The 20,537-nt window shown below is 42.1% G+C and overlaps 1 protein-coding gene across 2 annotated transcripts in view; it reads right to left on the bottom strand.

Annotated features, from left to right (window-relative positions):
- Positions 1 to 16,239: 16,239 nt before the first annotated feature.
- Positions 16,240 to 20,537, bottom strand: part of LOC136831369 (uncharacterized) — a 41,223-nt gene continuing 36,925 nt past the window's right edge. For both annotated transcript variants that reach the window (XM_067091695.1, XM_067091696.1), the window contains exon 2: positions 16,240 to 17,293. In XM_067091695.1, the coding sequence (XP_066947796.1) occupies positions 16,530 to 17,282 (753 nt within the window). In that variant the 5' untranslated portion in view covers positions 17,283 to 17,293 and the 3' untranslated portion in view covers positions 16,240 to 16,529. The remainder of the gene's footprint in view (positions 17,294 to 20,537) is intronic.

Raw genomic sequence — 20,537 nt, 5'->3', positions numbered from 1 at the left:
TACCTTCAGAGTGCACCCTTGAGTATGCACTATTGACAAGATGGGTTTAAACATCAGAGCCATGGTTTCTCCCTTGAGATTACTAAGCTCACAAGTGAGTCTGATGGTATCTTGAAAAAGCTGTTCCAACTTTGCCTGAAGGGATTGCAAGGAGAAAATCCTTCAGTTCCTAAAAGACTCCTCAAAGCATGAATTAATTAACGATCCTCTCCCAAGAGAGGTTGACTAATCAGTCTGCCATGGTAAATGTTCTGAGACAGTTGACATGTGAAAGATTGTACCTGGCAGTATGGATTGCTGAATCATGAGCCAAGGTTGACTTGTAATTGCTCAAACTCATGGTCTACATGGCTGTTGACTTTTGTATGATTGGCCAAAATCAAAGTAATGGAGGCTGCAGATGAACACTCATGTTTATTATGCACAAGCATGAACACCCTGAGTGTCTAGGTGATGACATCCATGTGGCACGCCACAATATCCAGAGCAGTATTGTGATGTGGAAATCTTCACATTGTATTGTATACATGTACATTGGGAGTTACAAATGAACCAGGCATCACCTGAGGGTATGCGTAATCATGTGCATACAGTGTCACAATTATATTTGAATGTGGTGGCCTTTGCACAAAAGCTTTGTCTACACATGCAATGATCCAGGGGTTGTGCACATGTACACTGGGAGTTCTGGGCAAACCAGACACCGCTCAAGGATCAGCATTTCACGTGTCTACAGATTGTTCCAATACTCAGTACTATCAAGCAACAGAAATCTGTTCTTACATGGGAGGCGAGAAGGTAGCCGTGGCTTTCTCTCCATACCTCAGCACAAGCACAAGCACAGGAGGAGACCAGTACAATATTCCTGTCTCAGAAGGAAACTGTCAAAATACAGGTTCATGAGTACACTCAGAGAACCTGATGTCAACCCCTACCTATGGCAGAAGTTCCAATCACAGGTAAGTAAATGTTGCCAATCCCAGAAGAAAGATGCCGATTGAAATTGGATGGGACTTCTTGTGAAAGGGCTTCTGGCACCTCTTACTTTTTCTTTCTGTGGATGCAGAAGATAAGAAGGAAGAGGAAATAAGATACATTTTTCACCCTACTCCATCCACAAGTCATACTCCTCAGCTACAATAAAGGATCATGTTTGAGTATAGGTAGTAGCGTCAGAGTATGGCATGTGCTTGATACTGTGGGGCTTCCTCTACAGGCAAGGTGACTGCTACAAGAGGTACAACAGCTTTGAGTTCCATAACAGGCACAGCAGTAACAGACAGGTCACTTGGAAAACTGAGGCTGCCAATGAAACATAGGTAACTGGTTGTGAACCATGAACACACACGTCTCACCCGAGGAGAGCTCGGCATGTACCCCTAGGGTGGCACTGTCAGACAGCATGTGCTGATTGCCTACCCTCTTATGTGTATCCCTTTGGCAAGCCAAAGGAGAATGAGTAAGAGAGAGATAAGGGGAGGGAGAGGGGAAAGAGTCAGTGGTATCAAAAGGGGAGTAATCCCCTTTGAAAAAACCTGGGAATGTCTGTTTGCTTCCCTCTGCTGCAGAGACCAGCCAGCACACTCCTTTGCTGAACCTACCCTTGCAGAACAGCAAAACTGGTTACAATAAATGAACAGTGAGGACATACACTGGCCAAAACCCACTTAAATCCTTCACAGCTGTCATTGTTCAAATCCCTGTTGACCAAACATTACTAACAACATACATGCAATAAAATATATGAAAGAAGTTTCAACTTTATGGTCAGCCTGAGTACTGTGTGATGCCTTCACTCAACCACAACTGAAGAGAGAGTGCTGGCCTATAGCAGGTTAATAGATGTTTCCCCCCCACTCGTCTAGCTCCAATTAACCACCTTGTTACGTACTAGTTTCACAGATGGTTTCCAGCATCCTCCATCAAAAAAATGCAATGATTTGCATTTCTGTATGAAAAATTTGATATTATAACATTCACCGTCTCACCTTGCCCTGGTTATCACTACCATAAACTCATAAATACAAAGTTATCTACACATACTGTAAGTGCATTATACACAATGTGAACACTGCCTGCACAGCATTTGCAACACTATATTAATGAACATGTCTTTTTGACTCAGAATTGCACCATCTCTATAGTACCACAAAAACTGGATGTAGTAATTTTATTGAAATATGTACATTATACTTTATATGAGATGTACTGTATGTTCACATTAGTTATTTTTGTTTTTTGGTATCATGTTTGGTGTGAAGCCACCAGTACTTTACTGTAGACAGTAGTCCCTCAAAATGGAGAAAATTATATTGTACAGTGACACACTCCCTCAGAGGGTATTTCCTTTTGATAAAATGGGTCATTTGATTTGTAGGAGAAAGCAAAAAATAATGTCACACTGATTTGTAAAAATAGAAAAAACAATGTTACAGGGCTATTTTCATTAAATTTCACAAAATCTGAGATGACAAGGCTTTATTGTTTAGCTAAAGATATGTACCATCATAAAACAAATTTATAACACTGCATTGTAATAGTTTAGGTGAAAACGGGGGCTTGTGAACCCATGCTTTGAGGTTTTGAATATTTATGATTTAATTGTAAGTCTGAGTGTTAGCTAGCTTACCTGGAAGAAAAGTAATCGGCTGATGTGCTTCTTAAGTCTTGGGTGTACCCAAAGTGACTACTGTATTGCAGCATTGTGTAATTTGATTATCATAGATTTTCAAACCATAAGAATAGGACAAATATATTTTTAATGGTTAAAGATACTGAATATGGATCTTGGACCCACTATGTAGGGTAGGACACTAGTTGCTGTCTTTTATATAAGTATGGTTCCATACAGTATCTAACTTTATACAGTACATTGTTTTTTGCTACAAGTCACATTACTGCACTTAGTTATAAAGTATAATGTACAGCTTGTACATATTATACAGTATATAACTCTACTTATCCTGCAGATAGAAGGAAGTGAAGGTGGTCTGATGAAACTATGTGCCAACCTTCAAAATCCTTTGAATAGACAAGTTCTATCTAAATGCCAAAGGGGGCCTAGCCCCCTAACATCATGTGCTCTTGCATGTACTGTGTTAGGATTGGAGCATGTAGTCGAACTGTAGGCTTGTCTGATAGTCTCACGTAGCCAAAAGGAGATCGTATTCTTGGACACTTCTTTCTTATTCTGGCCAGGGCTATGGAAAAGTCTTCAGCGCCCTGGTCAGAGATGGCGAATCCTTTTCAGGTAGCAGCATAGTGCTCTGACAGGGCAAAGGAGCAGTTCATCTGGACCATTATCAATAAAGTCATTAAGAGATTAAACTGAGAAGGAATCAAATCTGTCATCATGACAAGAAGGGTTTTGGGTCTTTGCCATGAATTCCGGGACAAATTTGAAGGCTATGGATGTCAAACCCCTTGTATGCTTGACATCATAAGATAGGCCATGGAGTTCACCAACTCGCTTCGAGGAGGCCAGGGACAGCCGGAAAACCGTCTTGAGAGTCAGGTTTCTATCTGATGCACGATACAAAGGCTCAAACGGGCCACGGGTGGGGCTGCCCAAAACCAAAGTCAGGTCCCAGCTGGGTGGTCTACTGTATAAGCTCTTTTGGAAGACAAGACTGCTCAAAGCTCTTGAGATGCATTGATCTCCCAGGAAGAACAAAGATTGACATCCTTGATACGTAAAACTGCACTCAAGGCAGCTCTGTAGCCCTTGATGGAAGACACGGAAAGTTGTTTCTCACTGTGGAGAAAAACAAAGTAGTCTGCTACCTGCTGAACAATAGTTCCAATTTCAGAGAGACCACGTTGATGACACCAACCACAGTAAACGGCCCACTTGCCTTAGTACACGGCTGAGGAAGATCTTATGAGATAGCCAGACATCTGATGCTGCTCTGTGAGAAAAATCTCTCTCGGAGGAGGAGATACTGGATAGTCTCCAGCTGTGAAGAGACAGGGACTCTACTGAGTGGTGGAATCTCTGGAAGTGGGGTTGACACAGAAGGTTGTGCCATGGAGGAATCTCTCTCGGAGCTTCTGACAGTAGGGTTAGGAGATTGGGGAACCATTCTGTGTGGGGCCACATGGGAGCAACTAGGGTCATTCAGAGGTTCTGAGAGGCCACTACCCTGTTCAGAACTTGATGGATTAGGCAAAATGGAGGGAAGGCATAGACCTCCAGATTGTCCCAGGAATGTTGCAGGGTGTCCTCTGCCACTACAAATGGATCTGGAACCATGGAACATATGAACAAATGACCTCTAGTTTTCTGGTGAACCTCGTTGCAAACAGGTCTATTAAGGGTCTTCCCCACAGATGTAAGAGCCTCTTTGCAATGTCCTGGTGCAGAGATCACTCTGTCCCTATGACCTGACTCTGATGACTCAGATTGCCTGTCACTGCGTTCCTCCTGCCAAGGATATACCTGGCCGGGAGAGCCAATGAATATTCTGTCGCCCATTGTTGAAGGAGCACCGTCAGGAAGTGTAGTTGGCATGACACCAGCCCTTCCTGCGTGTTTAGATAGGCCACCACCATGGTGTTGTCTGAAATGAACACCACAGAGTGCCCCACCACCCTCTCCTGAAATTGCTAGTGCTAGGAAGGCAGCCTTGAGCTCCAGAACATTGATGTGAAGCTGCCTCTCTTGTGGAGTCCACACTCCGGATGTTACAAGACCTTCCAAATGTGCTCCCCAACCCTTGCACGAGGCATCTGAGAACAGGAAGATCTCTGGAGGAGGAGAATGAAGAGGCACCCCTATGTCCAAGTTCCTGTTGTCCAACCACTACGACAGGTCCTCTCTTACTTCTTGCGACAGCAGAACTAAAAAATGAGGAGGGGACCAAAACTCTTTCAGCCTCCACTGCCGAGACTGAAGATGTAGACGACCGTGAGGGACCAACTTCTCTAGGGAGGTTAACAGATCCAGCATCACTTGCCACTGACGAGCTGGCTGGGACTGCTCCAAGAAGAAGGACCGAGCTACAGCTTTGAACTTTTCCATTCTCTGGTCTGATGGGAAAACCCTCAATGAGACTGTGTCTATGACCATACCAAGGTAAAGAATCTTCTGACTGGGGACGAGATGCGCTTCTCCATATTGACCACAGTGCCCAAGTCACAACAAAACTGAAGACGACGGTCCCTGTCTTGGATTAACTTTTCCTGAGAACCTGCCAAGACCAGCCAGTCATCGCGGTATCTGAGAAGGCGAATCCCCTGGGAGTGGGCCCATGATGAAACTAGGGTGAATGCTCTCGTGAAAACTTGAGGGGCTGTTGAGAGGCCAAAGCACAGGACTTTGAACTGGAAAACTGACTCCCCAGGGCTGAAGCGGAAAAACTTCCTGGAGGAAGGATGAAATGGAATCTGGAAGTACACATCCTTCAGGTCTATTGAAAGCAGACAGTAGTTCTCCCTGACAGCTGCTAACACCATTTGAGAAGTCTCCATCCTGAATCAGGTCTTAATGATGTACAGGTTAAGGGTTGACAGGTCTATCACTGGCCGCCAATCGCCTTGGGAACGAGAAAGACCCGACTAAAAACCTGGAGAAGGATGCTCTACCATTTCCACTGCTCCTTTCTCCATCACCGCCACTTTGCCTTGGAGAGCTTGATGTTTCAACGAGCTGAGAGCGTATATCAGGTGAAGAGGAGGCTGAACAAAAAGAGGAGGAAAGTTGAGGGGTAGTAGGTACTCCACCCAAAGGACATCTACTACCCATTGTTCCACCCTGAAGGCCAGCCATGTAGCCCAATGGCTCGCCATGCACCCCCTGCCCCACCCGTGACCACTTGTGAGGAGGGACGCCTACTTTATCGCTTAGAACCTCTCGCCTTACCTCTAGAGCGTCTTGCTGTGGCGGAATTCTAACCCACAAACAAAACAACACTCACCCTGATCTTCGGTTGCTGGAGATGGGTAAAGGTCCACGGTCGCCAATCACAGCACACAGAAACCACAAAAACAAAATTTCAAACAAACCCTCCACCAACAATGAACGAAAAAAAAAGAGACACATGCACCATCAATATGGTCCCAAAAAAAACAGACGAACTCCCCGTTCACTTTCAAGGTTGGACCTCAACTGCCCAAACTTCTCCAAAAAATGAAAAACTCCCGACAGACCGACAGACAGAGAGACAGCCGTAAATCCAACTCCAACAACCGAACCACTCACAACGACAATTACACTCTCTCTCTCTTTCTCTCACAAAACGTTGGGAAATGCTAAATAAAAACAAATTTCTTCATCCCTCTATATTTCTCCCCCCTTTTAGCATTTCCCAACCAACACCTTTCACACCCCTTTCAAATCGCCTTACGCAACACCCACGGATGCTCACTAGCAGGTCCTCTAGATCGGGTTCGCGGGCACGCAATCATTCTCTCAGACTCGCTCTCTCTTCCAGCAACATTCAGATTTACATTTTCTCCTCCATTCTCTCTCAGATTCACGCTATCTTCTTCACTACTACCACTCTCAATTTCATCCACAATCTCATCTATACCCTCTAACTCGTTCCCAAATACCTCCCCCAATTCTTCAACTAACCCATCCCATTCGCTCATTGACCTTTCCAATTCTTGCAACGATTCATTCATGCTTTCAATCACTCGTATATTACTGCTACGCTCTCTTACTCTTACACTTTCGCTCACCTCCAACCGTTCACTAACCCCTACACGTTCAGTCAACTCAGTTATATCAAACCCGCATATGCTATACGTCCTATTCATACCATCCCATTCATCCGTATTACACGCTTTAACACTTATTTCCACTTTGGCACTCACACCCCTATCACACAACTTACGACCATTCCGTTCACTTACGTTCTTCCCTTTCTTACGTTTTCTACCATACTCTATCAAAACAAATTGCTGATCCTCATGCAACAACCCCTCACGTACATGCATCACACGCACCGCTTGCATCCTGGAGGATCCACCCATTTGAACCCCTTCACACTCAGTTTCCCGAATTCGCTGTCACAGTCACCCTCTTTCGTCTACATACACTTGATACATGCCCTTCCATTCCACATTCGACACACTTCGCTCTCGGTTCTGAACACATTCTCGCATAATGCCCATTCTTACCAAAGTTGCCACATATTACATTCACTGGATACCCCCTACAACCATTAGCAATATGACCCACCTGTCCGCACCTGTAGCATTTAACCCCTATCTTTCGTACACTCCTTACCAAATGTCCCGATTGCCCACACCAAAACACGCTCCTAAAGCCCACCTACACTCATTCTTTGTATGTCCTTCCTTTCCACATCTAAAACACTTCGCTCGACTTCCACTCACCGACCTTCCCCTTTGTACACTACTATCCCTAACCCGTCCAACCCGTTGTTCCCTTTACAAACCCATCATTCATCCTCACTGGCACCTCCACATTACTTGCTCTTACACTCCTATCTATTACACTATCGGCCATTCTCATTGGGCCCTCAACACTGCATCCCTAAAGCTTCCGAACTCTGGTACTCTCTCATCTACCCCAGCCCTTACACTTACACTTCTGCTCTCTTTATAACCCTGTCAAGCTCATAATCTTCTACAATTTCCAAAATTTCTCCCCAAGTCAACCTTTCATTCGTCCATCTTTTCTTCTCCTTCCGCTTCAAGTTCACAAATTCACTAACTCCATCTGGCACTGTCCCTAACAACTTCCGTACTAACTCCTTACATTCATCTATCCCATCATCCCCAAACTTCTTCCTTGCCAACGTCTCCAGCCTACAAGCATACAGTGACAAGGTTTCCCAGCTTTCATTCTTGCCTCATCAAATTCATTCTTCCTCTTATACTTAACACTCGCTTTCATACGCCTCGCTTGCTCAACTAGTCTAGCTTTCACCTTGTCATACTCAACATCTCCCACACTCATAATAACCCTATACATATCAAGCAAAAACCCAGTCAAATATTCTCCTAATTCTCGTGCCCACACTCTCTTCCTCTCCCCATTTATCCTGACAAAACCTTTCATACTCCCTAAAGAAATCATGCACATCCCTACTTCCATACTCATTATACCTTTCACACCGGGTACCTCCCTCACATACATAGCCTTTCTCACTTCTTTCTCACTTTCACTCTCACTTTCGCTACTTTCGCTCTGTCCTTTCATACCCTCTTCCGAATACAAAGAGTCCACTTCTGCACTTACATTCATCTTACTCATTACACTCTTCTTCCCCCTCTTTTTATCCACTTTTATCCACTCACCTCCATCCACCTCACTATCACTACTGCCTTCACCCTCTCCCTTTCCTGCCTTTCCCACTTCCTTACCCTTCTTACCAGTTTCCTTTCCCTTTCCCTTCCCCTGACTTATCCTTACTTTCCCTCTGTTCCTTCCCTTGCTTTTCATTCCCCTTTTCCTTACCCTGCCTCTCATTCCCTCGTTTCTTACTTCCTATTCCCATATCACTTTCATCACTCACGCTTCCATTCACTTCTTCCTCCTTTTCTTTCTCTCTTGCCCCTTCACACGTTCCAGAGAACTTGCCTCCAACAGCCCCTTCTCCAAAAACACCCTTGAACATACCTTTCATCATTTCTTCCACACTTTTCATCATTCCCTCCAACTTTTTATCCATCCTCTCTTCTGACTCTTTCATCTCCCCTTTCATTTCTTCTTTTGCACTTCTTAGCATTCCCTCCACCTCCTCCAACTGACTCCTCAATCTCTCATTCTCACCCCTCAACCACGTATTCTCCTCTCTCAACCTTACCAGTTCCTCTTCCATCCTTCTCTTCAGTCACACTACCAGCCACCAATCTCACTTGCAGCTGCAATACCAGCTGCCCCACGTTGGGCGCCAAATATTATGTGGCGGAATTCTAACCCACAAACAAAACAACACTCACCCTGATCTTCGGTTGCTGGAGATGGGTAAAGGTCCACGGTCGCCAATCACAGCACACAGAAACCACAAAAACAAAATTTCAAACAAACCCTCCACCAACAACGAACGAAAAAAAAAGAGACACATGCACCATCAATATGGTCCCAAAAAAACAGACAAACTACCCGTTCACTTTCAAGGTTGGACCTCAACTGCCCAAACTTCCCCAAAAAACGAAAAACTCCCGACAGACCGACAGACAGAGAGACAGCCGTAAAACCAACTCCAACAACCGAACCACTCACAACGACAATTACACTCTCTCTCTCTCTCTCTCTCTTTCTCACAAAACGTTGGGAAATGCTAAATAAAAATAAATTTCTTCATCCCTCTATATTGCCAGCTCAGAGGAATGGGACTGAAAGGGACGCTGCTGGGAACTCTTGCTGGCTGCTGCAATAGGAGCCTACCCAGACCTGCTGGTTGAAGAGGTAACTGCAGTTTTCTTGGGGGGAGCCAAGGATCTGGGCTTTGAGGTACCAGATATGGCTTGATGAAGCAGCTGATCATTATTATCAGCTCACTGCCTATTTATGGCAAAGTCCAACTAATCTTTAGGGAAAAGAGATAAAGTGTTGAGGATGTCACCATTTCCCAGGGCTAACACAGATCTGAACTAATGAATCTAGAGACCTTGGTAAGTGTGACATCCCTTCCCTTGAGCAAAATATTCACCCAAATAGTCGCGGTTAGATGAGCCAGATACAAAATGGCTTTACCTCCAAACTGCAAAAGCCTAAGGTATGAATGATTATCTTCAGAAACACCAAGAGCAGAAGATGAAATCTTGGCCACTGCCGTCGACCACAAGTCTAACCAAGAAACTGCTTGGAAGGCAGAAGAGGCAGACGACTCCAAAGAGGCAGCTTCCTGAGAGGTGAAGGAAGGACTTTCTGCCTGAATCTGGTGTAAGGACTCTGGGAGCCAATGGAGCCACATCTGCATCTAACTGTCAACGTAGAAGTGCAACATTAGGAGTAGTGTAGAAAGTCTATGGTGAGGGACAGGAGTAGGAAGAAACTTGAATGTTCTGCAAGAATGCAAGGAATTGTCCCATCCAGAGATGATAGACTTTACATGATTAAGGATATATTCCACATGATTAGAACAAGGCAGTCCAATAGAAGCCTTCGATTCTTTCCTCTGTCCAAGGAGAGCTTCTATTCCCATGGGAATATCTAAGGAACCTGTCACATCCTCTTGCACAAGATAGTTATAGTTGACCCCCCTTATTCGTGGGGGTTAGGGACCACAACCACCCATGAATACGGTGAATACCAAAAATCCGTGACATATTGGAACCCCCCTCCTCTAAAAATGCTTATATGTAACTGCCTATTTCAAGGCAATCAGCATCAAGGAAAACTGGTACTCTGCTGTGTGACTGGCTCCTTCCAACCCTTCTACAGAATAGCTGTCGCCATGAGAGAGAGAGAGAGAGAGAGAGAGAGAGAGAGAGAGAGAGAGAGAGAGAGAGAGAGAGAGAGAGAGAGAGAGAACAGTATATCTTAAACTAAAATACTTTTGACTGCTAATTTTAATAGTTCAAACAAAATTATACCTTACACTATTATCCTAAAAGACTTAATATCATTTCAAAGTCATCTTACAGCATTACCCTTAAAATATATGGCTTACAGCTACGTGTGAAGCTAATAAAGTTACCCCTGAGAGAGAGAGAACTGAGTACAGTATACCTTCAATTAAAGTGCTTGTAACTGCTTATTTTAATAGTTCAAACAAAATTATACCTTCAACTATTATCCTAAAATGCATTAATATAATTTCAAAGTCATCTTACATTATTACCCCTTAAAAATAGATGGCTCACAAAAAATATGGGGCTCACAGCTAAGTGTGAAACTAATAAAGTTACCCCTGAGAGAGAGAGAGAGAGAGAGAGAGAGAGAGAGAGAGAGAGAGAGAGAGAGAGAGAGAGAGAGAGAGAGAGAGAGAGAGAGAGAGCAAACATACATATGCACATTCCAAAAATATTTAATACACTAGTGACAGTATGTACACAAAAGTAAGTAAAGATTAATTCACAAAACTAGGTTATAAGAATATGCAGTATCAGTAAACAAACTAAAATCAATCCTAATAAAAGAGGGGAAACTCCCACACAAAGCATCGGAGCTACAAGCCAATCAGAGCAACTAGCAGAACTGTTATCCTACTCTGTGACTGGTGGTTCTTTTCTGTCCAACCAATAGTCTGCTACAAGCCTACAAGCCAATCATCATTGAGATAACTTACCCTACTGTGTGATCACTACTACTAATCCTTCCAGCCAATAGCTCCCTTTCTGTCTATCTATCCATCTCTCACATTCTACGAGAGAGAGAGAGAGAGAGAGAGAGAGAGAGAGAGAGAGAGAGAGAGAGAGAGAGAGAGAGAGAGAGAGAGAATATTAATATTTGAAAATTAGTAAACCATTATTTAAAACAAAAAATAAACATAAGCCCCGCCCACTATGGGGGGGTACTAGAAATGACTCAGCAGACAACCTCATTCTGTTTGTGCCTTATGTCCATGAGAGGGGAGGAGTGCGGGTTCTCATTCTGTAATTACTTGGAAGGAAGTATATATGAAACTTAATTTTGTTATGAAAATATTTTTAAATAAGTAACTTACCAAGTAATTACAGGGCTGAATCCCACATTGAATGGGGGTGGAATACGTGGACATATTCCATTCCAAAACATTAAGGCATGGTAATGACTTTTAAATAAAAGAATTACTAGCATTGAAACAATGCTTGTCGTTTCCTTACATGGTAAGAGAGCTACTGCAGGTGAATACTGCCTCTGGTTGGTGCTCATCTTAACCTGTAGTGGCGTGGAGGTTGAGCCATGGGTCGCCTCTACTTAAGTGGGAGCTTTGCAGTGGAGGATAGGCCTGATCACTGGTAAAGCATAAACGAGTGCCCTTGCGCTGGGCACAGTACCATTGACGCAAGATTCAGGACCCGTGTTTAAACACGGAGCTAAACACAGCTTGATACCCCTTAATGGTGGAAGATGAGAGATTCCTAGATCTCCTCAGATAAAGAAGGAAATCCACAATTTGGGTCACAGATGTCTCAGAAGAAGAGATGTTGAGTCCAAGACACCAGCTTCTGAAAATAGCCCACATGGCCTGTAAGACGTGGCTAGGAAATCGACGCCAGCATCTTGCGAACTGGAAGGAGGGGATTCCTCCCCTTCCGTCAGTAGCCAACTACCAATACCCATCTTGTTTTAAGTTAAACAGCTGGCTCCAGCTTTCACTGAAAGTAAAATCCCCTATGTAAAGACCAAGGGTTTGTATACGTGTAGGAACAAAATACGTGTATAAACCTGTACCTACTTATGCTTACAAGATGTGTAAAATACTGTATACTGTACAAAAAACCCATACAGTATAAGTAAAATAAAGTTTCTTTCTAAACATAATTACCCCCTTTATGAAAAGAGAGAGAGAGAGAGAGAGAGAGAGAGAGAGAGAGAGAGAGAGAGAGAGAGAGAGAGAGAGAGAGAGGGGGGGAGGTCAAGAACACATTGTAAGTGCTTAGTTTATCCTAACATGATGCATGTGTGTGTATACCCTGTACTGATTGATTGATTATGAAACTTAGGCCTTAAAGACGAAGTGCTGGGACCTATCAGGGTTATTCAGCGCTGTAATGAAGGTGAAATATACAAATTAATGATATGATTGATAATGAGTAGGTAAATGATGTCATGCACATACTGTATACTCAAAAAACCCTCTAAAAACACTTAGAACTGCTCATTTTGATAGTTTAAACACAAGAAAAACCCTGTAAAAATGCTTATACCCGAGTATTTTAATAGTTTTTCACAAAAAGTGCATTTATTCATGAAAATTATATGAAAATACAGTAATTAGTGAATATTTCTCAGTGAAAAGTACCGCGAATGGACGAATTTTCTGCGAATAATGGCTAGATATGTTCCACAGAGAAACCCGCGAATGCGTGAGTCTGCGAATCATGAGAACGCGAATCGGGGGCGTTTACTGTATTTCCTAACATAATGCACAAAGAGAAAAAGAGTTGACTGTGTGTGAGTGTGTGTGTGTTCACTATCCACCCTCACAGGTGCAGCCAGGAAAGCTTCAGTGAACATGAGTGTGTTGGTTTATTCATTCCCCTTCCTCCCATCACAGGCACAAACATGAAAGCCTCTGTCTACTGTCCGATAACCCTGTTGTACCTACTGGATTTCCCAGGAAGTACAAAACATTTTTATGATTTTTATACGACTTGGACAAGTCTGTTAAGTATGAAAAATAACAATCATACACAATTGAAAAATGGAAAGAAACATGAAAAAATATGTGAACACTGAACTCTTGCTCTCATATCTCCATGTGAAAATAAAAACTTCACAAGAAGTAGAGTTCCTGGACCACAATGCGGCAAAGGTGACATCACAACTCTAAAGCAGTCAATGAAACAAACAGGCTTCTACCAGGTGTGGGGTAGGGTTCCTTCCACTCTTGCTCACTACACACACATTTACATTAATCATATATTTTCTATAACTAATTTATACAGTAAAAAAGTAGATCCATCAACTGGCATAGATCTGGAGGAATATAAGTGTGACAATGAGTTGCTAGCCTTAGTCTTAAGGGCAGACAGTATCAGAAATAAAGAAAACACTATTGTGCTTGAGCATCTTCCAACTGTTAGGTGAATAGCACAGTCATTATTTTCATTCAGTGAAAATTACTAGTGACAATTATTTCATCTGAGGAAATGGTTATTGTTTTTCCAAGATCCTACTTCAATTAATTTCTGTTTTCAGTGTCTTCTTACACAAACTACAATGAACACTACTGCAGCTTCTATTTCTTCCTCACACAATACTTTTCTGGCTGCATCTGGACCACTATCATCATTTTTCAAGGCTCATTAGTTTTGCCCTGAAGGATTTTTTGTGCTAGGATGCCCATGGCAATGTTTTCTGCTTATCCTCACCAATAATTTTATTATTCATTGCATTCCTTCTGCTCATCTTTCTTCATATGTTTCTAATCTCCTCTGATTTTTTTCTTCTACTCTGGTCCCTGAGGAACAACAGCAGAACACATCTCCCTCCTCCCAGTGCAGGGTCCTCCATTTTCAGCTGTGCCATCAGGTCACAGAGGCTTAGTTTTTGATAGGTTCTAAGCCAAACAATTTCTTTTAAAGAATTTTAAGTAATTCAGTGAAATCACAAGATCAATTCATCCGTGTTGTTCTTTTGTAGCATGTGAAAACCAATTACAGTATTGAGAATGGTAACATTCTTACAATTTTTAACCAGCTTCTCCTCTGAAAGGTTTTAAACCCAGTTAATATGACTTGCCTTGACTAGCCCTATTCATGGTTTTGTCCACTGTCCACTTCACTCCTTTAAGAACAATATAATAGGACAAACTTGAAAAAACCACAAACTGGAGAACAAATATGCAGGCTGTCCCCGAATTATGACAGATCCGTTCCTATTGTTTGTTGTAGGTCAAAATTTGGCGTATGTTGGAACAATAATTGGTGGCGTAATGTCAGGTTTATGTCAGAACCGCCGTAATGTTGGGTTTTTGGGTTTATGTCGGAACCGTGTTGTAACGTCGGGTCTTCGATGTTGTGTCAGAACAGCGCCTTAACGTCGGGTTTTCGGTGTTATGTCAGAACCAGATTTTTTATGAATATTTTTTATTGGAACAGTGTAGGTCAAGACTGTCGTAAACCGGGGATTGCCTTATTCAGATGCACACACAGTTTTGGAGCGTCATGCTCACTCTTCAGTGTGGAAACATTAAAACCCAACTAACTGGTTGGGTTTTAATGTTTCCACACTGAGGAGGGAGCATGACGCTCCAAAACTGCATGTGCCTCTGAATATATTTGTTTTCCAATTTGTGGTTTTTTCAAGTTTCAAAGGTTGATAGTGACCTGTTCTAGCATATTATAAGGTCCTTTGTTATCTGCTTTGTATTGTATTTTTCATGTGTACATTATGCTTTTTACTTAAAAGGCAGTAATTCTCAATACAGTATACAGTATCTGTAATCAATTTCTCCCTGTATTCAACAGAATTTTAAATATGTCAGTTGTGATGAAATATTTACTACTGTATGCTCATTCATAATAAGCAAGATAAAGAAATTAATCAACTGCTTTTGGATGAACAAGCAGATTTGTAAAAGGCAAGAGATGCACACAAAATATTTATACTATGACATAGTGTAGCAGTGAATGGAACTTGAAAAGCTGCTCCCGATGGCTTTTGATCACAAGAACACATTTGATAGCATCCAGACTATATTTTGGGTGGTCTTCCATCACTATGGATTCTTATAAAATTGTAAAGCTAACTGAAATTATCTACACATGAAGCAGATGCAGTTATGCTGGAGCCTTGTCAAGTGAGTCTCCAGTAAATAATGGGTGCTAAAGGGAACTCCTTATGACACCTTTGCTGATGCCTTTCTGGGGATTCCATGATGAAAAAATGGCTTGACATGGAAGAGGTGGTTTAAAGATTTACAGAGCTTGCTTCATAGATGCGTCAAAAATTGAGGTGGGAAATGAAATGGATCTACGAAAAATAAAAATTACGATAAGAGTATGCTCAAGGGGATGAAATAACACTAAACAGAGAAAGTATTAATGAAACAATCTCTCAAATATATGAAATAATGATGTCCAATTTAGGTTTTTATGAGTCGAAATTCACTGAAAGACTGAAAAAGGCATATAAAACAATGGTCAGGCTGGATATGATTTGCAAATCAAATACTGTACACTGATATTGCATATGAAATAAGATTATAAAGATTATAAATTATTCTTGTGCATCTGTACTACTACACAAATACAGATCATGGTATGAAAATGTAAGTACATATCCAAAAGATTTTGTTGATTTGAGAATAAAACTTTAAAAAGAAAATATTAGGAGAGAGAAATGATACCTTAGGGGAAATTTTGGAAGTTCCATGCGTAGAGAAGATAATGGCGAAGGGGAAAAGAGATAGCTTTGATATCCTTCCAACCACCCCAGAAGAAGAGTAAATGATACTGTCAGCTGGGTTCCTGTGGATACCATATAAGCTGGAAGACCAACACTTACTTGGATGAGATTTATGAAGTGAGGCTGGTAATGAAGAGAGATCTGTGTAAGGGGTAGCCCATGAAATATCCCAGCAGTGAAATTTCACACAGACCTTTTGTGTCATAGCTTTGGAAGAATTGATCATTTTACATCAACTTCATCTCCAGGTTTCAAAAAACTCATTCTACAAAAATTGAAAATTTACTCTGAAAGGATGCTAATATAACAACTTTATCCACCCAAAAATTATCTTACAAATGCTTCATTGTAGCTTTCAAAGTATTCTGAAACTAAAGTAGTTAACATTTTGCAAGAACACTGTTCTATAAATCACTTCTATGACTTTTGTACTTACAATGGAGTATGGAAGAACTGTTCCAACATGGAGAAAATATTCAACAGTACAGCTTTAAAATTACTTAGAAAAAATATGTCTACAGTAACATTAATCTGGAGTAGCAACCATCAGGGTTTACTTTCCTTCAAATGGATCAATGCCAAACTCCTCCTGCAACTGATTTCTCAATATTTTTCTATATTTTGGCAACATATTTCCCTCCAGTTGCTGATAAATCATCCACAATTCTCTCTTAATTGTTTTGCTTCCATAGGGAGCTCTAACCACACGGTTCCACATGACATAAAAGAAAACCCCACCCATGGCATCCACCAGCTTAATCGCACAGTCATGATATTCATCTGGAGGAGTGAACACTACATAATTGACACCTGGATGTTCTTCAAGAAATTTTAATTGCTTTTCCAATGCAGGACTTTTATTGCCATCTGCTTTAAGAACTCTACAACCTCTCAAAGCTGCTGTGACTTCAGTCGTATCTATCTCTTTATGATCTTGTACGTGTTGCTGCCTTCCCTGTGCTGTTTTCATGACCACCTTAGAATTACCTTGGTCTAATTTTTGGGTGGTTCCCTGCTTTGCACGAGCACCTGACCCTTGCAATGAAGGATTTTCACTACTGGGATATCCATTACACTCTGCATTCTGGTTTGCTGCTGTAGAAGTATTCTCCTTATTCTTGGCATTCCTTCTTTTCATCCTTCTCCACATGTTGCTTATCTCTTCAACTGTTATTTTTTCCCATTCTTGTCCTTCTGCAACCACAGCTGAATGCATCTCTTTCCTCCCTAAGTTGGGGTTCTCCATCTTTAAACGAGCCATTAGGATACAGAGGCTTTGTTCCCTATCTGGTTCATTGCTATCCATTTTCAACCAACCTGTAAACAGATAAACAAATAGTTCAACGTACAACCTGCCAAAGAATACTATTCCACATTTTTGTCACCATGTGCTAACTTGAACCACTAAATATCCCTTTCTTTATTGTACAGTAGTTTAATCAATCCATACTTCAAACCAAACACTTCAAGACCAGTCTAAAATATATTTTGAATAGCAATTTGTATTTTTCATATGTATATTCACCAGAGCCTTTTATACAGGAGTATCTTACAGCATGAACCAGAAACTGCTTGAAACCTGGTAACAAGGTGGTTAACAGTTGGAGATAGAGGGTAAGTGGGGAATATTCCTCACAAACCAACTGTTGTACTCACTTGTCCTTTGGCTGCAAGGACTGAGAGGGGCAGTCGAGATGGTGAGATGGGACTAAATGTAAAATTGCAAATTTTAAAAGTAACTTGCATTTTTCCTACCATGCAAACATGAAGTTTACATAGAATTCAGCTTGCAAACATAAGCTGGAATGGCCATTCAAACTTACTGACAAGGTGGTCAACTACCAACAGGCAGGGGGAAGCCCCTCCTACCTGTCAGTCTGCACTCCAACTTGCTTTCTGGCCCAGGTACCAGAGTGAGGGGTGGCTATGATGTGCTGTTAATGTCAAGACCTTCAGGTTTGTATGTTTACAAATTTTACTTTTAAAATTTTCTATTTGTTCCTACACAAATAAAAGCCTTCATTTTTTAAATAGGAGACTTACCCATTGGTGGGAGGAATCTGGGTAATCTCTGAACCGACTGGTAGGTTCGCACAACTGGGGTGTTACTTTCCTGGTTCATTAGAAGCAAAGGAAGGGACCCCGCACCTCTAGTGTACTGTATATACGAGATGCAGCAGATACTTGACTTCTGGACCATTAAGTAAAGGGTCTGTACGCCATTACTCAATTAGGCTGTAAGAACCCATATTGAAGGGACAGAGTAAATATACAACAAGTAAATACGATCAACAAGCTTGCTTTGTTGTCTGTCCTCTCCCCTTCACTGCCAATGAAAAGACTGGTGCACTCATGTCCATCCAGCTTGTATATCATATGGTACTCTGACGCTCCATTTACCGGAGAGGAAGGAAGAAAAAGAAAGAGGGAGGAGAACCAGTCACTTATCCGTCTCCTGCGAACTGGATACCTAAACGCAGTACCATCTGTCCCAAAGGGAGCTTGGCTCGCTATCCAACTCATTGTGCAGCCACCACTGGTCCATGGAAAGTGTGTCCAAGGCTAGTGGGCAACATTCTGCAGGTAAAACAATGTGCAGGTGATTATACCCAATCACCTATCCGAAAGTAATATATAGGCAGTCCCTGGTTATCAGCGGGCTCGGTTATTGGTGATCTGGTTTTTTGGGGCTTGTCTAGCGCCGATGTGCTCCGATTCCCGCTTGTTGGCGCCGATAATCACATATTTGCACCAATAACCGAAAATCGGCAATTTTTGCTTGTCGTCACACTGTCGGAACGGAACCCCCGCCAATAACCGGGGACTCCCTGTACCTGAAAGCCAGCAGGTTCCTACTGAGTGTAAGGTATTGGGTGATGCCCCTGTTATCCTGAGCTCTCCTCTGGGTTGCAATGCTCCTTCCACACCGGAAGAGGGAAAGCCTGTGAATCCACTTAGAGCCTGGAGTAAGTGTACTCGAAAAACTCCTTCCTTAACTCGCTTAGTACTAACCGAGGAGTTGTCAACATACAAATCTGTGGTGTTGAGATTTTTCAAGATAGTACTGCAGCACTCAAACTGAACTCAGTAGTACAGGCAGTCCCGGGTTAACGGCGATCCAGTTTTACGGGGCTTGTCTAGCGATGAAAATTGGCAATTTTCAGTGCCGAAAATCGCTGATTTCTGCTTATCAGCGCCGAAAAACGCGGATTTCTGCTTATCGGCGCTGGTAACTGAAAATCAGTGTTTTTTGGCGCCGATAAGCCCCAAAAATCGCCAATTTTGGGTTATTGGTGATTTTCAGTTATCATCACGCCCTCAAAGGAACCCCCGCCGATAACCAGGGAATGCCTGTGCTGTATTCTGTAAATGTCACTACTAAAAAGTCCTTCAGTGAATATAATGAGAAAGGGGCAAACTGATGTGGCTGACAGTTCTGAATCTCGTTATAAAATTCGGGATAATTCCAAACAAACAGAAACTCCATCCTCCTGAGTACCATACAAGTGCGCAGATGACTTGTCTATACCTATGCTGACATCAAGGCTAAACAAGACACCGTCCTTGGGTTCAGACCTATGTCTGACAACCCTTGATTATTACCAGACCACTGAGCTGATTAACAGCTCTCATAGGGCTGGCCTGAAGCATTAAAAAAGGATTTTGACAGAGGAAAAATCTATTTCTGGGGAGAGACCTGTGTCACCCGGTGAAATAACCTTTCAGCACTTATTTCAAGGTAAAGCTATTGCTAAATATACCAGAGAAAAGCTAAAAGCTAAGCCAGAGTTACTACCCCGGTGAGCTCCATGGTATGGAGTCGTGTATGAGAAAGGGTTAGATTGTCACAATCACAGGCCTCTGCCCTGTAAACCTTCCCAATGTCAAAAGTCCTACAGAGTGAGGTGCCGTTACTTACCCCGCACCACTCATGGACTGTAAACAAGCCAGCGCCACCCACATTCCACATTAGCACCCCACACCGGAATGGTATTTGGCCAGGGGAAAAGAGGAAACAGGGGTCACCGGGTGACACAGGTCTCTCCCCAGAAATAGATTTTTCCTCTGTCAAAATCCTTTTTCTGGGTTTCTCGACCTGTGTCAGCCGGTGAAATAATAACAGAGAAATCAAAATACCATTCTGAAACAAAAGTAGATTTGTAGAGGAAAGTAATAAAACTAAACATCTGCAAGAGTTTTAATAACTTAATAGTAAGAATGGCATTAAGACATAATGATGACACCATAATATACTTAGTTTTAAATAACATAATTATACATGAATACAAAATCCTAATTGGAAGAGTACTTAAAATTACAGACTTAAGTACTAAACATATACTTAAAACTAGTACAAGGGAACTGTGTTCCACAAAACAATACAAAACAATACATGTAAATGAAGTAAACAATGAGTAGGATAAATTCATGTCATGGTCAGGAGAAGGCTGTGAAGCATGCCTGACCTGGAGATGACCAAAGGGGAATAAATGAGGCAGGTAGGAGGGAGGAGAGTGACTGAGTACGGAAAGAATCATACTGGGGGGGGGGAACTATGTTC

The sequence above is a fragment of the Macrobrachium rosenbergii genome, chromosome 48 (assembly GCF_040412425.1).
Source record: "Macrobrachium rosenbergii isolate ZJJX-2024 chromosome 48, ASM4041242v1, whole genome shotgun sequence".
NCBI classification, from domain to species: Eukaryota; Metazoa; Arthropoda; class Malacostraca; order Decapoda; family Palaemonidae; genus Macrobrachium; species Macrobrachium rosenbergii.
Note: the sequence above shows the minus strand (reverse complement) of the source record. Positions and strands in the feature narration are given on the sequence as shown.